At 61.0% G+C, this 22,483-nt stretch overlaps 1 protein-coding gene across 3 annotated transcripts; it reads left to right on the top strand.

The window, feature by feature from the left end:
- Window positions 1–850: 850 nt before the first annotated feature.
- Window positions 851–20,604, top strand: TNKS1BP1 (tankyrase 1 binding protein 1). 3 transcript variants are annotated; one of them, XM_050954264.1, is made up of 11 exons: window positions 851–1,001; window positions 1,489–2,266; window positions 3,392–3,464; window positions 5,127–6,938; window positions 8,138–10,173; window positions 15,710–16,013; window positions 16,650–16,797; window positions 17,251–17,387; window positions 18,603–18,769; window positions 19,020–19,093; window positions 20,135–20,604. In XM_050954264.1, the coding sequence occupies exons 1-10, from the start codon at window positions 899–901 to the stop codon at window positions 19,078–19,080; spliced, it is 5,619 nt and encodes a 1,872-aa protein (XP_050810221.1). In that variant the 5' UTR covers window positions 851–898; the 3' UTR covers window positions 19,081–19,093; window positions 20,135–20,604. The 3 variants fall into 3 exon arrangements, with proteins under 3 accessions (XP_050810221.1, XP_050810218.1, XP_050810219.1); XM_050954261.1 differs by having other exon boundaries at window positions 853–1,001; window positions 15,713–16,013; XM_050954262.1 differs by lacking the exon at window positions 18,603–18,769 and having other exon boundaries at window positions 853–1,001.
- Window positions 20,605–22,483: the final 1,879 nt, after the last annotated feature.

Consider the following 22,483-nt stretch of genomic DNA (forward strand, 5'->3'; position numbering starts at 1 on the left):
GCGGGGGCGGGCAGAGAGGTGGGGGCTAGGGCCGAGTGGGCACCGTGTGGGTGGGGAATCAGCGCTGTGAATGGGCCGCGGGGGGGGGGGCTTGGCCCCGTGTCAGGGAACGTGGAGTGTTTGTGCCGGAGTGAGGGGTTGGCACCGTGTGCAGAGGGCTGGGTGGGGCAGAGGGGCTGGCACTGTGTAAAGGGGGGTTGGCTTGTGTGGGGAGGGGTGGGGGACTGGCACTGGAGGGTACAGGGGTTTGGCTCCATATGTGGTGGTAGGGGTGGGGAATTGGCCTGTGCATGGGACTGCTGAGGGAGGCAGGGGCCTGGCACTGTAGGGACATGGGAGGTTGGCACTGTGTAGGGAAGAGCAGGGGATTGGCATTGTGTGGGGGGTAGTGGTGGGGAGTTGGGTCTGTGCATGGGGGGACTGAGGGGAAGCAGGGGTCTGACACTGGGGGGGGAGTGCAGGGGTTGGCACTCTGTGAGGGGGCAGGGTGGAAGTTGAGGGAGGGAGCTTTGTTTGCCAGCTGTACATTGGATGCAGAGCGGTGGAGGTTGGGGTGTGGCTGGAGCTGTGTAGTGAGATGTGGGACCTGCGGTGGGGGGCAGTACAGTGCCCAGCACAGCTAGGGGGCATCCTTGGGAGGCAACAGCATGATGTGACCGGAGGGAGGTGGGCGGTGATGGGGCCATGTGGGGCTTTCACAGGAGCAGCACGGAGGGGGCCGGAGATGGAGCTGAGGGGCATGCTGGGAAATCAGGCCATGGATGGGAGCTGGGGTGGGAGTGAAGAGGACGGAATCTGGTTACTCCTTTCCAGGCCAGCCCCGATCTACCATCCCTCTCCTCTCGCTTAGGGGCTGACGTGTGCATCAAGTTCATCGAGCCTTAACCGAGGTGCCACCATGGCCTCCCAGACGCACCCCCTGCATTCCTCACCTCCCTGCCCTACCTCCAATGGCGGCATGGGGGCCAGAGGTGGACAGCCGGCTGGCAGCCCCAAGACAGGTACATGCTGGTGGGGAAGGGAAGAGGGGGGAGCGGGGGCTGGGATGGAAAATAACAGAGCTAGGGAGCAGCTCACTCGAGTGATGGGCACTGGGGAACAAGGAGCATCACTCAGTTCAGAAAATGCCTGTGAGTGGGGAATGGGAAACGGGACCTTTCCCTGCCAGGGGACACTGGCTTCGATCCTGCTCTGGGGATGGGAGATGGGACCAGGCTACCAGCTGCTTTTCATGGGTCCATCTGTGAGACAAATTTGAGTTCTCAGCCTGGCGCCACCATCACAACGCCCCAGCGCTGAGCATCTGTCAGTGCAGACCCTGGAGAGCTGTGTCCACCCCAGAGTGGCCAGTCTGGAGAGTGAGGGTTGCCTGGGCTGTTCCTGCTGGGGCACTGACCAGTGCAGTGCCTGCTCCGGGGGGTGCACTACTGGTGCTTCTTCGCCATGTGGCTGGGCTCTGAGATGGTCTCTTTCTCTCCCCCACCCCAGGTGACACTCGCCTGAAGCCGCCGGTCGGGCCCAAACCCCGCACGCTGCCCAAGCCGGCTGTACCAGCCAAGCCCTGCACCCCACCGCCATCCCCTGGGTCGCGGCCCCCCCGCCTTGAGTTCCCCTCTGCCGAGAAGATCAACCTGCTGGCGGGTCCCAAGCCATATGGGGGCAGCAGCACCGCCCTTAAACGCCTGTCCTTCAGCCTCAAGAGCCCCCCGGCGGAGACCTCCACTGTGAAGGGGGCACCGCCACCCGCAGCCAGAGCCCTGCCCTGTACTACAGAAGAGAGATCGCTGGCTCCTGTGACGCCTCCTGCTGGGGGGCCCCTAGGAGTTCTCAAGGGCGCTGCCCTGTTCAAAGTGAAGCCAGTGCCGGTGGTGGCCAAGCCGGAGCGCTTCCCTGGAACCACGGTGGAAGAGATCTTGGCTAAGATGGAGCACCCCCGCAAAGAGGGGCTGGGCAGTCCCGACCTGGCCTGGGGCTGGCGCTCAACCTTCAGCCCTGACAGCAGCTCCCGCTTTGGGCCCAAAAGCTATGCTGCCTTCTGGAGACACCCTAGTGCCGAGGGAGGGGAAGGTGATGCTGTCACCCCTGGCTTTGAGGCCTCCTGGGAATCTGGGTCCCCGGAAGCTCAAGAGAGCAGAGCATCCTGTGGGGACAAGCCGGTCGCTGGCAGGACGAAGAGAGAAGGAAGCCCAAGTCCCATTGGAGAACGCCCGCCAGAGCCCCCAGACGGAGAAGCAGAGAGAGACCCTGGCACAGCCTCCAGGAACAGGTGAGGGGCTGATGTGCAGGGGTGAGGCGGGCAGGGCATTGTGAGTAATGGCCTTGTCTATTCCGGGGAGTGGGCAAGGTGTGCTGCACTGCACTGTGGGTAAGAAGCTGGCAAAGGTGCTAGGATCTGGTTCCTGGTCTTCCCCCCAGGAGGCAGAGAGGAAGCCAGAAAGGGGATTGTTATGTGGTGCTTCCTGGAGGTAGAGGGAGAATCTTAGAGGCATCCAAACAGCTCTTTGCACCTGTATAAAATAACCTCTGTAGTTAGATGAGTGCAGCTCTGCATATGGACAAGACCTTAACACCTAGTGCAGCGTTAGCCTGTGGAACTCCTTGCCACAGGATGTGGCTGAGGTCACAAACTTGGCTCGATTCCCAAAGGGAGTGGATATTCGATAATTATAACATGTCCACAAGGCCTTGGTTTATTTTGAGTTGGTTAAGAATGTGGTTAACCTAAACCAAAATAAGCCACTCAGTAAGGGTGCACATGGCAGGACTGTGCACTTGGTTTAGTTAAACCAGGGAGAGTTGACAGTAGATGAGGGGGCCTGGAACATGTTCCCAGTCCCCGAGAGCTGGCAGTTTGAGACCCACAACTTGGGGGTGCATGGCGAGAGCGCTGGGTAGGAAGGGTCTCTGGAGAAATGTTTGGAAGAGGAGAGTGGACCAGGAGCATGATCCAGGTGCAGGGGGCACCGGGGTGGTGTGGGAGAGGATGGGAAAAGATCAGCTGTGGGCAGGTGGTGAGGTTCTGACAGGGCTTGGCTGTAAGGGTGAGGGGTTTGTAGTAGAGAGAAGAAGGGGCCATCAATGGAGGTGAGAGTTGAATGGGAAGTGACTGTAGAGTTAGAGAGGACAGGGTGGTTCCTGGTGAAGATAAGTGTTGAGCTTTCTAGAGAGCTTTAAATCCATAGATCTCAAAGCACTTTCCCAAGGAAGTAGGTATCGTTAACCCCATTTTACACATGGCAAAACTGAGGCATGGGGAGGGGCCATCCAAAGAACCCAGCAGCAGAGCCGGAAGTAGACCCCAGGAGTCCGGAATCCAGTCCCCTACCCACAAGAAATATTTTAGATGTTCTGGAGACTAACCCCCCATTTCTCCGTGTTTTCTCTCCCTCAGTGGCTCCTCCCCGGCCAGCACCAACTGCGACGGGGACCAGTCTGGACACAGGAAGTCGCCATCCCCCCCTGGTGTGAGTTCTCGGCTCGCCCCCTCCAGCGTGGCAGCTGCTCTGCTCAGTGCTCTCCTTCTGGGCTCTCCTGTCTCCTCCTGGGCTCCCTCTCTCTGGGGTGCGTGTCTCCTCTCCCTTCTCTGCCAGCTCTAGGGCACCAACTCCTGCAGCTGTCCCAGGAAGTGAGGCCACGGGAACCCAGGTGTCCTGCTTGGCACCATGGGTCCCCCATCTGTTGAGTCCTTGGCCCATTGAACTTCCCCCATGCATGGGAAGAGAGTGATAAAGAACCCAGGTGTCCTGCATGGAACCATGGCTCCTTCACCCATAGGCTTCTAGGCCAATGCTGTTTTATCTTGCTCAGCCCTGGGGGGTGGGGTGGACACATGAGACCAGGCCAGCCAATTGACTCAGGGTCTCCTGAAGGGGGTGCTCCCCCTCTGTGGCAGCAGCCCTGTCTCACCGGCCCCGTGGACTCAGAACACGGCACTTGCTCTTGGCCCGGATGCCTGCGCCCAGGAGGAAGCAGCCCTGACTCACCGCATTGGGCTCGCTGACCTGGCAGGTATGCGGCAGGCGGGCGGTTCCCGGCCCCACTGGGCCCTTGGCCAAACTTCTAGACAGGGAAGGCGGGGCGGGCATGCCCCCCCTTCCCCTCCTTCCCAGCCACTCCTCTCAGGATGCCTAGGAGATAGCCAGGAAGAGGTTAACCATTAACTCCCTTTTCTTGGTGGAGGCGGAGTGGGGAATTGTCCCTCGGGCCCCCATCCCTTCTCTCTGGTGGGGGAGGGAGCATCTGACCCTCCTGACCTGGGGCTGGGGGCCTTCAAAGCCCTGAATGCTACTCTGCAACCGGATAGCTTGATACCTCCTGCTTCCTTCCTCCTCCTCCTCCTCCTCCTCCTCCTCCTCCTCTCTGCCTTCATCTCCCGGCCATGGGGCTCTGCAGTGGGGAAGGGGAGGGCACCGTAGATCATGGGAGGCTGCAGCTGAGGCTGAGCGTGGGGCTGGAGTGGGGCTGAAGGGGTCACCTGAGCACAAAGGGTGGGACAGGGTAAGGGACAGGGCTGGGCAGCAGCCCCCCACAAGGGAGATTGGGATCCAGCTAAGTGATGTGGGGAACATTCTTGATGCCTCTAGTGAGATGCTTCCCATGGGGAAGGGACAGGGGGACCCGGGCAGTGGAAATCAGGGTGCATCTGGGGGTCAAGGGTGGTTCCTAGGTGGTGGAGGTCAGGGGCTGTCTGAGGGATGGAGGGAAGCCCCAGGGCAATGTGGGTTTGGAGGGGGGAGTTTTTGGGGATTGGGGGCCATCTGGTAGGGGGAGCCCCAGATCTGGGGGTTGGGGGGAGGAAGCCCTGGGAGCTGGAGATTGGGGGTTGTCTAGGGGATGAGGGAAGCCCCATGAGCTGCAGGGGTGGGGAGTTAAGCTCTGGAGACTGGGGGCCATCTGTGGGATGGCGGACAGTCCCGGGCACTGGGGGAGGGGGGAGGTCTTGGCGATGGGGTTCAGGAGCCATTCAGGGGATGGTGGCAGGGATGTTCCAGGTGCTCGGGGTCGAGAAGCATCTGGGGTTGGTGGTAGAAGCTCTGGGCACTGGTGGTTGGGAGCCATCCGGGGGGGAGCCCCGTTGGTCTGGGGAGTGCATGGATAATGACTCTGATCTCCCATTCTTCTCACAGTTCTCCTTGGCCTGGACCTGCCCCATCCCTGTGGCTCCTGCTGAGCTCTCCCTCGGGGCAGCCCCTGGCACCTCTGCTGGCCTTGCCCAGGCCCCAGGATCCCCCATCCTTCCTGCTGAGCATCCTGTCTCAGCCCCGGGGTCCCCCGCTGTGCCCGTTGAGCTCCCTGCACTTGGTTCCACCCCTATCCACACTGAGCTCCCCTCCAAGGTCGGGCCCTGCTTCCCAGGCACCCCAGAGTCTCTGGCTAAGATCCCCATAGGACTACTCCCGGCCCCTGGTGCCCCAGAAGCTCCAGCTGAGCCCTGCTGCAGAATCTCCCTCTCCCTGGGGTCTCTGGAGGTTCCTGGTGAGGGGTCCCCACCTCTGTCCAGCCTCCCTGAAGGCCTGGCACCAGGCACTCCGGATGCCTCCACAGAGCTCCCTCATAGCCTCACTGCAGTGCGGGCCCTGTCACCAGGCCCCCCTGATGCCCCTGCCAGGCTCTCCCCTAGCCCCCTTGCAGAGCAGCCCCTGGCACCAGGCCCCACTGATGCCCCTGCCAGGCTCCCCCACAGCCCCCCTGCAGGGCAGGCCATGGCACCAGGCTCCCCTGATACCCCTGCCAGGTTCCCCCACAGCCCAACTGAAGAGTGGGCCCTAGCACCAGGCGCCCATGATGCCCCCACAGAGCTCACCCACAGCCCCCCTGCAGGGCAGGCCCTTGCACCAGGCCCCCCCGATGTCCTTGCTGAGCTGCCCCCCAGAATCACTCACTCCCCAGGGGCCCCCAAAGTGCCTGTTCCATCCCCAGAGACCCCCAATCTATGTCCTAAGCTCTCCACCAGAGTGTCTCAGTCTCCGGGGTCCCTTGATGGAGCTGCTGAGTCCCTGGTGTCCCCATGCAGCCCCCCATCTCCTGAGCGGGGCTCCCCTTCACCCCTCAGCGATGCGGAGCCATGTGTGGGGCCTGCGCCAGCAGATGAGAGCCTCCGGTGCCCACAGCTGGGGCTACGGCGCTCCTCAGACGGGGTGGTGCAGCTGCCAGACAAGGGGCTAGGAATGGGAGTGCTGGGAGGCTCCCTGGCTGCCCTGCCTCGGGGAGGGCCCCCCCACTCCGGGCCACCCCTGGAGGGCGAGTCCAACTGGGCCCTGTCGCAGTCGTTCGAGTGGGCGTTCCCATCCCGAACTGCAGAGTGGGAGCCCCCCAGGTCCCCCATCAGAGAGGCGGATGACTCTGGCCTCTCTGAGCAGGGAGACTCGGATGGGGAGGGCCTGGCCTCCACCCCCAAAGGGTCTGAGGAAAGGAGCAGCTCAGAGAGGTTGGATTGGCAGGATGCCAAGGCTGCAGAGAGTTCTGCCCACCTAGATGGTGCCACGGGGGCTCCATGTGATCAGGGAGCAACAGAGGTTGGAGGTCTGGAGGCCACATGTCTTGGAGGCCCTGTAGCAGAAACGGAGCCGGCTGTGGCTGAGCTGAAGGGCCCTGCAGTGGTGGATGAGGCGGGCACTATCTGGGAGGAACAGGGCAGGCCACTGCTGGGTGCCCCCCTGCGGCTGACCGAGCCGAAGCCGGGCCAGGAAAGAGCCGCCCCCATCTTGTTGTCTGATGCTCCCCGGCCAGCTGGTGCCGACCAATGCCAGGAGGACAACTTGGTGCTGGGCCTGGCGCCGGTGAGGAGCTGCCAGGAGGGCCCGAGGCCGGGCGAGGAGGGTTCTGAGCCGCATCCCAATGCGCGCTGGCTGGATGAGCTGCTGGCATCGCCCCCGCCCAGTGCTGATGAGACCAAGAGAAAGGGCACGCCTGAGCCCAGGGACCCTGCAGGGCCAGAGGTAAAGGAGGGGTGACCGCGTGCAGGAGGGAAGGGGGAATCTTTTGGCGCCAGTGGGGGTGGTAGGAGGACATGTCTGTGTCTCTCTCTCCCCAGGGTGAGCGTGGGAGAGGGGTGCCTCCCGAGGCCGAGCAGGGGGCGGTCTCCCCAGGGTGATTGTGGGGGAGGGGAGAGGGGGTGCATCTCACTGTGGGTAGAGCACTTCCTGCTGGATCTGGGGGATATGTGTAGGGGCATCTCCCTAGGACCTGCGGGGGTGCTCTCCCCAGATTGAGTGTGGGGGAGGGGTGTTTCCCGAGGCCCAGCAGGGGGCGCTCTCCCCAGGTGAGTGTGAGGAAGGTGAACACCCCCTTCTCAGCCCATCCCTGGCTGTGGCAGCAGAAGGGGTTAACTCCCTGCTGGGGCAAGGAGTGGGCGTTCTCTGCTGAGCTGCACAGGGCTGGGCATTGGCTGCTGGCGGAGTGTGCAGAGCAGTCGGACGGGTTGGGCAGAGGCAGAGTGGAGCGTGCTGGGGCGAGCTGGGACAGGGAGAGCCGCTGAAGGCAGCAGTAGAGCTGGTCTCTCCCGGGCTCTCCTTCTTGGGGTGCATGAGTTGGCCTGCTACAGCCATGGCCAGGGAGGCTGGCGGGATGTCTGTCCTGGAGCGACTTTTGGCTAACTTGGAGCTGCGGGACGAGGCTGGGCGTGCTCGGCACATGAGTGAATGGAGCGCTCCCTGTCCGGCTGTGAGTACAGACGGTGCTTCCGGCGGCATCTGGGTGGGGGGACCCAGGAGACCTCATTCCTGTGGCCGCCCCGCTGGACCGGGCTGGAGGTGGGAGTCAGGGGTTTGGATTGGCTGGGGCTGCCCAGTGAGATCTCACCCCTCTCCCTCCAAGTGCTGTGGCAGAAGGGCGGTCCCTGAGAGCAAAGGGCATTGGGCCAGGATCAGAGGGCTAGTGAACCGGAGACCTCAGCAAGAGTGGGCGAGTCTCCTGCCTATCTTGCTGGGCGGAGAGAGGTGATGCTCAGGAGTGGAGGGTAATCTGGTACCCCAGTGCTGCAGCTGTGGGGGATGTGCCCCCAAGAGGCAGATCCCCTGGCATCATGCCTGCCTTGCATACAGCCTGGCTGGTTTGAGATGGAAGGGTTGATGCTGTCATATCTCCCCCCTGCCCCCCAATTCTTGCCTCTTTTAACCCTATTCTCCTCCCCTCCCAGGATCTCCTTGGCTGGTCGCGAAAGGATCTGTGCAGTGAGTTTGGCATCAGAGGGGCCCACCGGGCCGGTGAGTTTGGCTGGGCCTCTGAGCCCAGCACGGGGAAGACCAACTGGCCCGGCAGTTACAGAGCCAGTGAGACGGAGCAGGATCGGGAGTTTGGCACCGGCACACAGGACTGGAGCAGCACATACAAAGAGACGGAGCTGCTGGGTGATTCCAGTGTGGGCCACGGAAACTGGCCCGACGCCTACGGCATTGGGGACAGCTGCCGGAAGGAAGGGGAGTTCAGCCCCGGCAAGCCAGACTGGAGCAGCCAATACAACACTGGTGGTGCTGACAGCCAGGGTGGGGAGTTCAGTACCAGGAAACTGGACTGGACCAGCACCTACGGCATTGGGGATGGCGCCCAGCAGGACAACAGGTTCAGTACCAGCAAGCCGGACTGGACTCCTGAGTACAGTGTCGGAGATACAGCCCGGCAGGATAGAGACTTCGATACCCTGAAGCCAGACTTGGCTTGTGAGCCTGGTGTCAGTGATGCAGCCCTGCAGGATAGAGAGTTCGGTACCGGCAAGCCAGACTGGACCCATGAGCACAGTGTCAGTGATACTGACCAACAAGATAGAGAGTTCGGTACCGGCAAGCCAGACTGGACCCATGAGCACAGTGTTGGTGATACTGACCAACAAGATAGAGAGTTCGGTACCGGCAAGCCAGACTGGACCCGCCAGCCTGGTGTCGGTGATACAGCCTGGCAGGATAGAGAGTTCAGCACCAGCGAGCCAGACTGGACCTATCATCGTGGTGGTGATACAGACCAGGCAGATAGAGAGTTCGGTACCAGCAGGCCAGACTGGATCAACATGTATGGTGCTGATACTGACCAACAGGATAGAGAGTTGGGTACCAGGAAGCCAGGCTGGACCCTCAAGCATGGTGTCGGAGATACAGACCAAAAGGATAGAGAGTTGGGTACCAGCAAGCTAGACTGGACCCGTGAGTACGGTATCAGTGATACGGACCATCAGGGTAAGGAGTTTTGTGCTGGGAAGCCAGCCTGGACCCAGGACTGCAGTGTCAAGACCAATGGACAGAGTAGAGAGTGGACCTGCGAATATGGTGTTGGCAATACCACCCAGCAGGACAAGCCAGATTGGACCTGCGAGTTCAGGGTTGGTGACGGTGCCCAGCAGGACAGAGCTTTCAGCCCTGACAAGCCAGCTTGGCTTGGTGAATATGGCATTCACCATACAGACCGGGAGAGTGCCTTTGGCTCTGGTGTTGGAGACTTTGACAGCACAGCCCAAGAGCCTGGTGCCAGGAAGCCTGGGTGGAGCGGCACCGACTGGCAGGAGAGCAAGTTCCCCTTCGCTAGGAGGGATTGTGCCAGTGATTTCAGGATCAGAGGAGCTGAGCACGAAAGCCAATTTGGCATCATTGGGACTGAGCGGGCGGGTGGCTTTGGCTTGAGTGCTTTGGATCCATCTGGTGCCGTTGGGACCCTGGGCCCAGCAGAGCTTGGAGAGAGACAGACTGACTGGGCTGGCTATACCAGGACTGTGAACCTGGATGAGCCGAGAGAGGCTGGTGTGGGGCAGTCTGACTGGACCCGAGAGCTAGGCCTCAGTGGCACAGACCCCTCTGTCAGCCTGGAAGCAATCAGTCCTGAGGAGCCCAGTGGAGGATGGATGGACTGGACAAACGAACTGAGAGTGAGCAGCATGGATCTCTCCAGCAGTCGGGCGCTGAGGGACTCCGATACATCCAGAGAACCTGGCGTGGGGCAGCTGGATGGAGCGAGTGACTTTGGCCCGGGAGGCCTGGCCACAGCCAGTGGCTTCGAGAGCGTGGGCCAGGCAGAGACCAGAGTAAGACAGACTGACTGGAGCCGTGAGCTTGGCTCTGGGGATGAGGGCTCCACTGAGACCAGGGAGGCTGGAGCAGGGCAGATGGTCTGGGCCAGCGAGGTCGGGATCGTACATGAGAAACAAACCTATACCACAGCCATGGCTGGCTTGGAGCTGCATGGAGACAGGTGAGGGCTGCGCTGGGTGCATGAGGTTTGGACTGAAATGTAGGGTGCTCCATCCTGGCCTTCACTGCTCATCAGAGCAGCCGGTGACCCACCTAGGCTGGGGTCCGATCTCAAACAGCAGCTGTTTTCAGTGGGGCTGAAGGGAAGGGGGAGATCTCGCCTGATCCCAGTGTCGGGCTGTTTAGACAGAGTACTCTTGTGGGGATCAGCACCCCTGTGCTTGCCTAAATGGCTGATGCCTGTTTGCTGCTGAGCTCATTGCTCTCAAACATCCTGCAGCAGTGAGTTCCACTGTTTCACACCTCCTCTCCTTGGGGATGCCTCCTTTGGACTGCCACCCAGCATGGTCATGCGCCGCCTCGTGCTGGCTTGATCAGGGCAGCTGGGTTGCATTCCACCCACCACCTTTGGACCTCCTCCTTCCTCTCCTGTTACCCTCCTTGCTTCAGCACCTTGTCTTTGAGTCAAGTCGCTACCGTAGCCACAGGAACATTTCCGTTTGCATCTTAGTCCCCTTTCTTGCTGGCTCAGCTGGGCTTGGATTTGAGCTGCCTGTGTCCCTGCCAGGAGCTCTGCTGTTCACCCACAAGCCATTAGTTCAGGGCTGTAGGTGGCTACCCAGGCAGGAATCGCTGCCCCACTCGCATGTCTCAGGGCAATTTCATTCTTCAGCATAGGCAGGACGTCTGCCCAGAGAGTCACTCCTCCACCTGCGCTGGGCTCCAGCGCCGAGACACTTCCCTCCCATCTCTGTGTGCTGAAAGGAGGGTGCTCACCTCCGTTCAGCCCCCCTGAATCAAAGCCCAGCTCCCTTCCCGGTGAGCTCCACCAGCCCGGTCTAGAAAACCCCTTTCCAGCTGGCCCTGAGAGTCGATCGGGGTGGCCAGACACAGGCCCCCTGGCCCAGGCGGGCAGGCTGTTCCTTATAACACCCCGTTGATTGCATCTGTTGAATTCCATCTTTCGCTGGGTTTCCTGGCCTTGGGTGAGTGACCTTGGCCATCCAGTAGCTTTGTCTCATTGGCGAGTGTTGCCACCCATCTGTTTTCTCCCCCCTTGTCCAGTGCGTAGTCTATGGTGCATCAGGCCCACGGGACTTTCTGCCACTAGCTTCTTCGTGCTAGGAGAACGGGCCGTGCATACTTACAGTGCTTCCTGTTTTAGAATCCGAGACGGTGTTTCCCCTCCCGCCTTGGCTCCCATGTTCTTAGTAGCCTCCAGTGCGGGGTCTTTTGTCTAAGCCATTAGAGCCACTGAGCAAACTCATCAGCCCAACCAGAAGTGCCTTCAAGGGACCTCCTTCCCAGGTGCTCGGTGCTTTCTGAGAACTGAGCGCCTTTAAGCTGTCTCAGATTGGTCCCCCCCAAAATGGAGGCCCCCCAAAATCATTAACCACTGTGGAAATTGGAAGCCACTGTGGTTGGGGCAGTTCTCTGGCCTGTTTCATCTCCCAGATCCTAGTCACCTGAGCCCTCATCAAATGACATATTCAGAGTAGGAGGCAGGGCCACACTTTGAACGGCTGCAACACACAGTCAAGGGAAGTAGTGGATATTTCCATCCCTTGATGTCTTCAGATGAAGCCTGGCCACCCTCCTGGAAGACACACAAGTTACTGCGCTCAGGATGGGGGGTAACTGGGTGTGTTATGCAGAAGGTCGGGCTAGATGATCGATTGGTCTCTTCTGACCTTCATGTGTATGGAAGGGGGAAGTTCCAGAATTGGGGGGAGGGAAGGTCCCTTGCCAAAAACCTTCCCCCCCCCCCGCACAGCTGTTGTGTGTACTTTGCGCTTTTCCCCACGGGGTGCTGTCTGAGAGCTGATCGCCAGCAGTGGCCTCCCGTCCCAGAGGAGAACACAGGCAGGGAGAGGGAGGAGAGCGAAGCCAACATGTTGGAGCAGAGTGGGGGGCAGGACGCAGATCGATGTCCCAGCCTAGAGCCCAGCCCCATGGCCCATCTCTCTGAATGGGAGCTGTGCTGCTTCGGAGACGTCTCGTGCCATGGCTCTCTTCTTAAAGCAGTGGTTCTCGAACTTTTGTACCGGTGACCCCTTTCACATAGCAAGCCTCAGAGTGTGACCCCCTTATAAATTAAAACTACTTTTAAATATATTTAACACCATTATAAATGCTGGAGGCAAAGTGGGGTTTGGGGTGGAGGCTGACAGCTCATGACCTCCTATGTAATAACCTCACGACCCCCTGAGGGGTCCCGACCGCCAGTTTGAGAACCCTGGCCTTAAAGCCTCATCATCACCTCCTCCCCTCCCATGTAATAGCTGTTCTCAACTGGCCTCGCTTAGTTCTTCAGATTCCTTCCCAGCTCTCAGGCAATGTGTCCCTATCCTGTTCCTCCGCAGGATCCAACAGCTTCGCTTGGCCTGTACGGAGTAACCTGGGGTTGGGATCCAAGTTCCTTGTAAGCTGTAGGGTTGCACAATAGCCTATTTAGTGCCATGCAGACGTTCAGGGAACCCCCCAGGGGAGGGGTGGTGGGGGAAGGGGAGCCCCTCCTCTGGCCCCAACCTAGTCCGGCCCCCAACCCGACCTGGACCTGTCGCAGCCGTGGCACCTCTCCCTGAACCCAGCCCAGGCCCGGACCTGCGGGGGCCAGGGGAGGGGTGCCTATCCTGCAGCCCAACCCCGGAGCTGCCGTGGCGGGGGGAGGTGCCTCTCTCACCCAGTCCAGGTGCTGCTGCGGGGAGAGAGCTGGGGGGAGTCCTGTCTCCCCGCCATAGCCCCGGAGCATCCTCTTGCACCCCAAATACCTGATACCACAACCCGAAGCCCTCCCCAGCCCTGAGCCACTCATCCCCGGCCCCACCTCAGAGCCCGCACCCCCAGCCGGAGTCCTCACACCCCTGCACCCCAACCCTCTGCCCCAGCCCTGAGCCTCCTCCCACACTCTGAACCCCTCAGCCCCACCCCATCACATGAATTTTGTTATGTGCACCAATATGAAGGTGATGGGTCACACATCGCCTCCGTATTGGTGCATATAACAAAATTCATTCCGTACATGGGTGGGAAAAATTAGAGGGAACACTGCGCTGGCGTCCCCCAGCATCTGAGTACCCCCTTCACAGCCAGGGAGCCGATGGGCTTCTGGCACATGGCTTCCCCCGCTGGAGTCCCTGGAGCAGAAGGACCCAGGCTACAGTTGGTGGTGGACGATGTCATTGGCTCTGGAGTAGCCATCCAGTTGTTGGCGATCATGCTAGCAGTCAGCTGTTGGGTGGGGCTTGGAACCCAATGTCCTGGCTGCTGGCTTTGCATGGCTTCTGGCATTGTAGCCGGGCGCTGCCCAGGATTGAGGCCCTGCTGGACTAACCTGGCACTGCAGAGCTAACAGCCAAGCCACGGCGGCTAGGCACCGCCAAGAGCAGTGTGTTTCTGCCCCCTACCTTTGGGATAGCTGAGGCTGGAGTTGCACCATGTGTCCCCTTTACCCCTTGTCTGTACATCTGTCGCTCTGCCCATCAGTGTGGCATCCGAGTGCCCTGCTAACATGCTCCATTTGTCCTCCCTGGAGCAGGAAGGGGGCCTGGAAGAAGAGCTTCCAAAACACAGAGAACCACTGCCCTCAAAGCCCCAGTTGAGCTCCCCGGTGTTTGGGGCCAGCTGCCGGGAGTATCCAGTGTTTAAAAACTGCCCCCATCCAACCTCTGGAGTGGGCTGATCCACCCTAGATGCTGCATCTGCTGACCGGCCTCTGATCCCCATTCTCTTCTGCCCAAACCCCAGATCCTGCTGAATCAGTGGGGCAGCACTGGGCCCTTCCTCTCTGGCTGGCATGTTCCTTCCTGGGCGCCAGGGGTCTTCCGGGCACTGTGGCCTGGCTCTGTTGTCCCACCTGTTGCTCTGGGCATTGTGCCGCTCCAGTGGCTCTCTGAAGGCCTTCGCCAGCTGCTCCCGGGAAGGACACCTTCCCACCGTACCCAGTGAATTAGGTTAAAGGGATCAGCTTGTATCTGGGTTCTATCCCCAGCTCTGCTACTGAACCCCCGGGCAAGTCGCCGTCCCACCCTGTGCCTCAGTTTCCCCATGGGGATAATGATTTTGATCTACTTGGAGGGAGTGTTCAGGCCCTGGAGTTAGTGCTACATTGGGGCGAGCTGTGCTTATTTCCTGGCCTAGCTCCTGGACAGGGGCCCAGGCCAAGCTGCGAGGAGCCCTGTCTGTTGCATACCTCGTCAGGCCAGGTGAGGGGGCTGTAGGCCTGGGCTTTGTGCACAGTGAGAGGGGAGCAAAGGGGGCATAGGGGGTGAGGGGAAGCTGAGGGGTGGGGGAAGCTGAGGGGGCTGGGAAGGGAGTGAGGGGGCATCAAGGGGAGGGGGAGCATAGGAGGCTGGGAGGGGAGTGAGGGGGCATGGGGTGAGGGGGAGCAGAGGGGGCTGGGAGGGGAGTGAGGGGGCATGGGGAGGGGGAGCAGAGGGGGCTGGGAGGGGAGTGAGCGGGCAGGGGGGAGGGGAGGCAGAAGGGGCTGGGAGGGGAGTGAGGGGGCAGGGGGAGCAGAGGAGGCTGGGAGGGGGCAGGGGGAGCAGAGGAGGCTGGGAGGGGAGTGAGGGGGTATGGGGGAGGGGGAGCAGAGGGGGCTGGGAGGGGAGTGAGGGCATGGGGTGAGGGGGAGCAGAGGGGGCTGGGAGGGGAGTGAGGGCATGGGGTGAGGGGGAGCAGAGGGGGCTGGGAGGGGAGTGAGGGGGTATGGGTGAGGGGGAGCAGAGGGGGCTGGGAGGGGAGTGAGGGCATGGGGTGAGGGGGAGCAGAGGGGGCTGGGAGGGGAGTGAGGGGGTATGGGGGAGGGGGAGCAGAGGGGGCTGGGAGGGGAGTGAGGGGGTATGGGGGAGGGGGAGCAGAGGGGGCTGGGAGGGGAGTGAGGGCATGGAGTGAGGGGGAGCAGAGTGGGCTGGGAGGGGAGTGAGGGCATGGGGTGAGGGGGAGCAGAGGGCTGGGAGGGGAGTGAGGGGGTATGGGGGAGGGGGAGCAGAGGGGGCTGGGAGGGGAGTGAGGGCATGGGGTGAGGGGGAGCAGAGGGCTGGGAGGGGAGTGAGGGGGTATGGGGGAGGGGGAGCAGAGGGGGCTGGGAGGGGAGTGAGGGCATGGAGTGAGGGGGAGCAGAGGGGGCTGGGAGGGGAGTGAGGGCATGGGGTGAGGGGGAGCAGAGGGGGCTGGGAGGGGAGTGAGGGCATGGGGTGAGGGGGAGCAGAGGGCTGGGAGGGGAGTGAGGGGGTATGGGGGAGGGGGAGCAGAGGGGGGCTGGGAGGGGAGTGAGGGCATGGGGTGAAGGGGAGCAGAGGGGGCTGGGAGGGGAGTGAGGGCATGAGGGAGGGGGAGCAGAGGAGGCTGGGAGGGGAGTGAGGGGGCAGGGGGGAGGGTGAGCAGAGGAGGCTGGGAGGGGAATGAGGGGGCAGGGGGAGCAGAGGAGGCTGGGAGGGGAGTGGGTGTATGTGGGGGGAGGGGTCTGGGAGCACAGGACGGGGTGTGGGGGGCTCCATGGACCAGGGAGGGCAGGGTCTCACTGTTCTCTCCCCCAGCAGTGGCTCCGACAGCCCCCGGCTCTCCAGCCCGAGCTCCCTGCTGGAAGAGATGTTGGCCAAGGCAGCAGCCCAGCGCAAGAGCACTGGAGAGGAGAGGGGGCCACCTCCTGCACCCAACGCCCACACCCCACCCTCGCCGCAGGAGGAGGATGGTGGGTCCCGGCCCGAGGGGGATGGTGCGCCCAGCCCATCGGATGCCATGGATGGGGGCTGGCTGCCGAAAGAAGCGAGGAGGCTGAGCCAGCCAGGGCGCCACGTGAGCGAGCCCTCCCCACCAGGCGAGGACTTCGCCTTCCTGGAGGTGAGCCTGGGGGATTTCCCAGCAGCCTCTGCTCCTGCCCGGGGCCTGGTGCTGGTTGTGGTTGGATACATGCTCCTCCCCACCTCCATGCCCACACTGGGAGCCAGTGCAGTAGGGGGGCGGTGACCTCAACCCCCTCCTTTTCCCTGCCCGATGGGGACACCAGGTGGTGGCTGGCATGAGGGCAGGGCGGGCTGCCTTCAGAGGGGAGCACTCCCCATGCCCTCCCTGGTCATCCTCCAGCTGGGGGGCTGCATGTCTGGGTTGAGACTCCCCCACCCTCATGCTGCAGGGGATACTGCTTGGAAATGGCGGGGGCTGGGTGGCTAACCCTTTGATGGCCTTAGTGAGTCACATAGGCTCTTGATCGAGTCCCAGGGCCCCTGAGGGAGCACGCCCATCCCTGTCCACTTCCATGTGGGTTGCCTCAGGGCTCGGGTCCCTCTGAGGGGTTGGCTGGGATTGTCCCTGCTGGAGTCCCGAGACAGATAGGGCAGCCTGGTGCCTTCGTGGACTTTCCCCTCATGGCTCGGCATGGGTCCGTGGTGCTCCTGGATCGGCATCATGCCCCCATGGGCCCTCCTCTCGCGTCTGGGCACTGATCGGTGTCTCCCCCCGTCCCCGGGGCATGTACAGGACATGGAAGTTCTTGACAGCGCCATCTACCGGAGCAGAGCCAACCTGGGCCGCAAGCGAGGTCATCGGGCGCCGGCCACGCGGCCCGCAGGCAGCCTGGGGCTGTCTGAGGTGGAGGCGGCCGACTGGATGTTCCGGGACTCCACAGGTGGTACCTGGGGTGGGGTAGGCTGTGGCTTGTTGGCCGGCCTGGTGCTGACCTGGCTTCCTGTTCGGTGACATGCTGTGATGTCTGCATGGTGTTTGTCTCTCATGCTCTTGGTGTGCCGTTAGCGTGTGTTCCCATGTCGCAGGGGCTCTTGGTGTGGCCGTGGTGGGTGTTGCCATGTAGTGTGACGGTGGTGTGTGTTTCTGGGTGGCACGGTGCTGTTGTGCCAATGGCACATCATTGTGGGTGGTGAGTGTATGTGGGGATGTTATGGGGCATGGTGTTGATGCCCCACTCCCAGGTGGAGCGTGTATCGGTGTGTGAGACCACATGGCACAGGCACCAATGCACGTGTGCCGCTGTGTTGGTGGCATTGGGGTGTGTCCCCATGTGGTGGCAGTGCTGACATGTGGCCCCTGCATGGCCTGACACTGACCCTGTGTCTCCCCTCAGAGCCCAGAACAGTGCACTGGGCGTCCTCCGATGAGGAGGTGGCGGAGGAGCCTCAGAGCAGGCGGGCACGGCCCTCGCCGGCGGCCAAAGGGATGAAGGTGCCACTCTTCCCGGGGCTGAACCCCTCAGCTCTCAAGGTAGCGCCTGCCAGGGCTCCTGGGTTGGGGGAGAGGTGGGAATGACATGGGGTGCCCGCCAGGGATGCAGCCAGTGCCCATGGGATGTTGAGAGGTCTGAGTAGGGGAGGGAATGGGAAGGGGGTGTTGGAAATGGTCATGGGGGAGGGGTCTTGGAAGAAGTGGGACTCGGGGGGTGAGGTGGGTGCCAGAAGTCTTGTATGGTGAGGTGCAGGATGAGGGCTGTGGTGAAGATGGTGCTGGGGGCATGGGGGTCAGGGCTGGGAGGTGCTGGGGGAGGTCCCAGATCAGGTGGAAGGTCTCAGGGATGACAGGCCCACTTCCCCCCGCCCCCCTCAGTTGGAGAATAGGGTTGCCAACCCTCCTTGTTTTCCAGGAGTCTCCCAGAATCCGGCTTTATCTTCAGGACTGGCTTCCGTAGCCTCCGGGAGATTTTAGGGCACTAAAAGTCTGGCAGCGCAGCGGGGCTAAGGCAGGATGCCTGCCTGCCCTGGCTCTGCGCTGCTCTCGGAAGCAGCCAGCATGGTTCCTGGGGAGGAGGCAGGGGACCCCACGCACTGCCCCCGCCCTGAGCACCAACTCCACAGCTCCGATTGGGCAGAAACTTTGGCCAATGGGAGCTGTGGGGGAGGCACCTGCAGGCAGGGGCAATACATGGAGACCCCTGGCCCCCCTCCCAGGGGCTGCAGGGACGTGCTGGCCACTTCCGTGAGTGCTGCGGGGACAGGGCAGGCAGGGAGCCAGCCGGAGCCCCCACCTCTCACTGCCTCCCACACCCCCCCAACCCCCTGCCCCAGCCCTGAGCCCCCTCCGGAACCCAAACTCCCTCCCAGAGCTTGTAGCCCGCACCCTCTCCTATGCCCCAACCCCCTGCCCCAGGCTCCTTCCTACACTCTGAACCTCTCGGCCCCAGCCCAGTGAAAGTGAGTGAGTATGGGAGAGAATGAGCGACGGAGGGAGGGGGGAATGGAATGAGTGGGGCAGGGTCTCGGAGAAGGGGTGGGGTGGGGGCCGGGCATCAGAGAAGGGGTAGGGCAGAGAGTGGGGCAAGAGTGCTTGGGTTTGTGAGATTAGATAGTTGGCAACTCTATTGGGGAGGGTCAGAGGGAGACATGCCGTTTGCGGGAGGGGTGGGGTGTGTGTGTGCGACATACAGACAGAACCAGGGCATCTGTGTGCCTGTCTGAGACACCCCTCCCCTCCCCCACCCCAAAGGCTAAGCTGCGGGGCCGGAACCGCTCTGCAGAAGAGGGGACCCAGCTGGGGGAGGCCAAGCCAACCACGTCCAAAGAGCCCCACGTCCAGCGCTCCAAGTCCTGCAAGATCCCTGCCGTGGGGGGGAAACCCCTGGTGCTGCCCCCTAAGCCAGAGAAATCCTCAGGGTGAGTGTGTGGGGGCGTCTCTGATGGGAGGCTGGGTTTGTGAGTTTCAGTGAGTGCCTGTGCACCTAGGGGTGTTAATGCAGGTGTTAGGGGGTGCATAGACCCTGTGGGGTTGGGGGTGTAGGCCCTGTGGGGTTGGGGGTGTGTAGATGTGATGGTGTCGGGGTGGGGTGTGTAGACCCTGGGGGGTGAGGAAGTTCCATCCTTTCCCTGTCAGTTCTGCCAAGGCCGCTGTCTCCTCGCCCCCCAGGTCAGATGCTGCCTCGCCCCACTGGCTGCAAGTGCTGAAGCTGAAAAAGAAGAAATCCTGATGGCCCCGTTCAGGTGAGCGCCCTGTGTGCCTGCGCCGGAGGCTGCGTCATGCTCCCACCGCGGCAGTTTGCACACGACATGCTGCATGCCCCGCGGAGCTCCCTGCAAAGCCATGTCCGGCTGGTGCGACGCACTATCCCTCTTGCAAACGGGTGTGACGCTGCCAAGGGACACTTGGTCCAGACCCACTGAGTCAGGGCTGTAACGCGAGTACAAGTGGGCTGTCGGACAGTGGCGATTGGGCAGCCAGAGCCAAGGCCAGTCTGCTGGGCTCACCCTGCTCTGGTACCTCCGATCTCAGACACATGGCTGCAGGACGCAGTTTGGGGGAGGGACTTGGCCCCTGGCCCCCTGGGTGCTCCTACTGGAGATTTCCCCTTCCCGTCCCTGGGCAGAGCAGTTGGGGGATGTGCTGACTCTTGGCGGGTCAGGCTGATGGTATCCTTCCCCCCTTGCTTCCTGAATTCCAGCCATGGGCCATGTGTGACTCAGGCCATAGTGCTGCAAAACGGTGTGGCTGTTGGGGTTCTTTGCGCCACCTGGTGGATGCCGTGGTGCTTGGCACCTAGTCCTTCCGCTGGGGCGTGGCTCTGAGGCCGTCTGGAGAGGGCAGAAACTAAGCTGGTTGAAAGGCGAAATTCACACTGAACAGTGGGGTAACACTTCCGGACAGGGGCAGATCCAGCCGGGAATCGTCCCCCCTGGCAGAAGGGCTGAGAGCCCCATTGCCCCAACAGGGGGACGGATCTGGCCAGGGAATTCCTCCCCTCCCCCAGGCAGCCACAAATGGGTCCACCCAGGAAAACATCTTCCTGGTGAAGAAGGGACTGGAAGCCCAGTCTAGCACTACACAGTTGCCTTTATACCACTCAAGCTTAGATCCCCCTGCTGCAGAAATAGGCGTGGACAATTTGAGCTGGGGAGAATCTCCCTTGACAGTGTGGGGCACATGACACACAGCTGCGGCTGGCCAGGCCCTCTCCAGAGGGGCAGTGGTGCTTCAGGGAACCAGTCTCCCTCTCCAATGCCTGCCATCTCTCCTTTATCTTCCAGGCATTTCTCTCCTGCTGCTGGGGCTGGGACAGCTGACTCTCCAAAGAGGCTCGTCGGGATGGAAGGGACGGCGCAGTGATTGGAGACCCCCCCTGCCTGCCCACCCACTATGCACAGGGCAGTTTGGTGGTGGGACTGGGGTCAGGGGAGGCACATCTATGCACTTTGTATCACGCTCGCTCCCCGAGCTGCAGGGTCCCTCTGTCCCTGCCCCCACGAGCTGGCTGCTTCCTTCGCTCTCTCCTTTATACCATGTACCTAGTCTAAAGCCTCTATTATTTTGTAATCGGTGACAGGGCCTGGCCCTGACCCTTCCCCCTTCCCTACTGAGCTGGGGGCGGGGGGAGCCCTGGGGCCAGGGCGTTCGCTCGCTCTCTGCTGCTATCCTACACTTTCCCGGCCAAGAGCAATGGATTATTTTTTCTATGCCACTTGATGAGACAATAAACAATTTCAGGTAATGGTGGGGGCGGCTGTGGTCTTGGGCACGTCCCTGTTATGTGTCTCCCTTTGCCGTCGCAGACCTCACTCGCTAGGCCCTGCTCGGCCAGCAGGGGGCAGAGGATAACACCCAGCAGAGTGCCTTCAGGAGGGCTGGCATGAGGGAAGCCCAGACCTGACACCTTGTGCTCCCTGGATTGCTTGTGCCCCCAAGCCTCTCAGAATTCATCTCCGCTGGGGGCTGTTGGGTTGGGGGGTGCAGGCCATTCTTGTGGGCTCTGGGCCAAGCTGCTGGTGGAGTCCAGCCCTGGATGGGAGCTGGGCTGCAGAATCCAAGCCCCAGGGGGTGGCTGCTGAGCTTGGGGGCTCTGTAGTGCTGAGTGGCTGAGTCAGTTTGGCATTGACCCCCTGCCTGCCCCAGGCCCTGGTCCCCTGCCTCCGGGCCCAGAACTTTTCCTCTCCTCTTCTGCCTTCTCCCTTGGCCCCCACTCTTCTTCCCCTTTCTTCCTGGGGAAGGTGTCTGAATCCACCACAGGCCAGAGACTCAGCTTCATTGACCCCAGTGGAGCTACTGACCCCTAGAAATACAGTTTCTCGCTAATGCTAGTTGAGCTGCCTGTGGTCAGGAAAATTCACCCTGTTCATAGAATCTCAGGGTTGGAAGGGACCTCAGGAGATCATCTAGTCCCACCCCCTGCTCAAAGCAGAACCAATCCCCAGATCCCTAAATGGCCCCCTCAAGGATTGCACACTCAACCCTGGGTTTAGCAGACCAGTGCTCAAACCACTGAGCAATCCCTCCCCCAGCACCCAGGGACAGGTGTGGCCTATGCTGGGGAAAGCTGAGCCCTGTACTTCACTCCTGGAGCAGCTTTTGGGTGGGGTTGCGGGTTGAAGCCTTAGTGCAGATGTGGCTCAGGTGCTCTTACCGGCATGTCTGTAACACCTCTCCATTGAGCATTGCCCCAGGCATGACAGTCCCCGTGGGTTCACAGCCCACACACATGGACCTCCCCTGGCATGTGATATGGGCCAGTTCACAGAGCCCGACGGAACCTCTAACAACTTCCGAACCATAGTTACCTCACTTGGAACTGGCACCTGGTGCTCATATGAATCAAGTCACAGCGGGTGTGCTCAATGTGGTGCAGTTCAGTGCTGTCGTTTGAGGTATGGGGGTGCATTCCTACTCTGGTTTTTACAGGCACAGCATATTGATAGGCCCTCATCTCTAGGAGCCCTGGCTCAAATGATGAGCAGGGTGGTCTGTCCTCTCCTTAGACTGATCTCATCATCTGCGGAGAATGACGGTTCTGCATTTTGACCCCAGAAGTAAAGCCATGAATGGAAGAAGTCGGGTGCGTCATGGTGAAGACATTGGACTGAGACTCAGCAGCACTGGCTTCAGTTGGGCCGCATGCTTTCTCTGCCCAAGTTATTTAGGCCCAGATCCCCATAGGTACCTAGATGCCTAAATTCTATTGATTTCAGGAATCCTTTGGGGGGCTGGGTCTCCGTTCCCCATCAATGACACTGAGGTGACTCAGAGATTCCAAGTCCAGCAGGGACCATTGTGATCGTCTGTTCTGATCTGTGTAACGCAGGTCAGAGTCTTGTCCTCAATCATTCCTTTTTTAACTAGAGTATAGAGTTAGAACTGGAGCATAACCATGTGTTCTGCCCATCACTGCCTTTGTTTTGTAGGCTGTAGGGCCGTCCAGGAAATGGTCTTCACAGCCTGGGAGAATTTTCAACATTTCAATTTGTTTTTCCATCCCAAATGAAGTCAAAATGTCTGTCAACTTTTTGCAAAGGAAAAATCTGGAGGGAAAAAAAAATCTATTTGGGTCAATTGAAATTTTTTTTTCCTTTTGAAATGTTTTCAGTGTTGATTCTTTTTCTTTAATA

This window comes from Gopherus flavomarginatus, chromosome 5 (assembly GCF_025201925.1).
Source record: "Gopherus flavomarginatus isolate rGopFla2 chromosome 5, rGopFla2.mat.asm, whole genome shotgun sequence".
Taxonomy (NCBI): Eukaryota; Metazoa; Chordata; order Testudines; family Testudinidae; genus Gopherus; species Gopherus flavomarginatus.

Bases quoted from the DNA above. Each gene is read 5' to 3' on its own strand.
- TNKS1BP1 (XM_050954264.1), top strand. From the start codon at position 899: ATGGCCTCCCAGACGCACCCCCTGCATTCCTCACCTCCCTGCCCTACC. The intron at 6,939-8,137 runs GTAAAGGAGGGG...CTCCCCTCCCAG, and splicing joins GGGACCCTGCAGGGCCAGAG to GATCTCCTTGGCTGGTCGCG. The intron at 10,174-15,709 runs GTGAGGGCTGCG...TCTCTCCCCCAG, and splicing joins TTGGAGCTGCATGGAGACAG to CAGTGGCTCCGACAGCCCCC.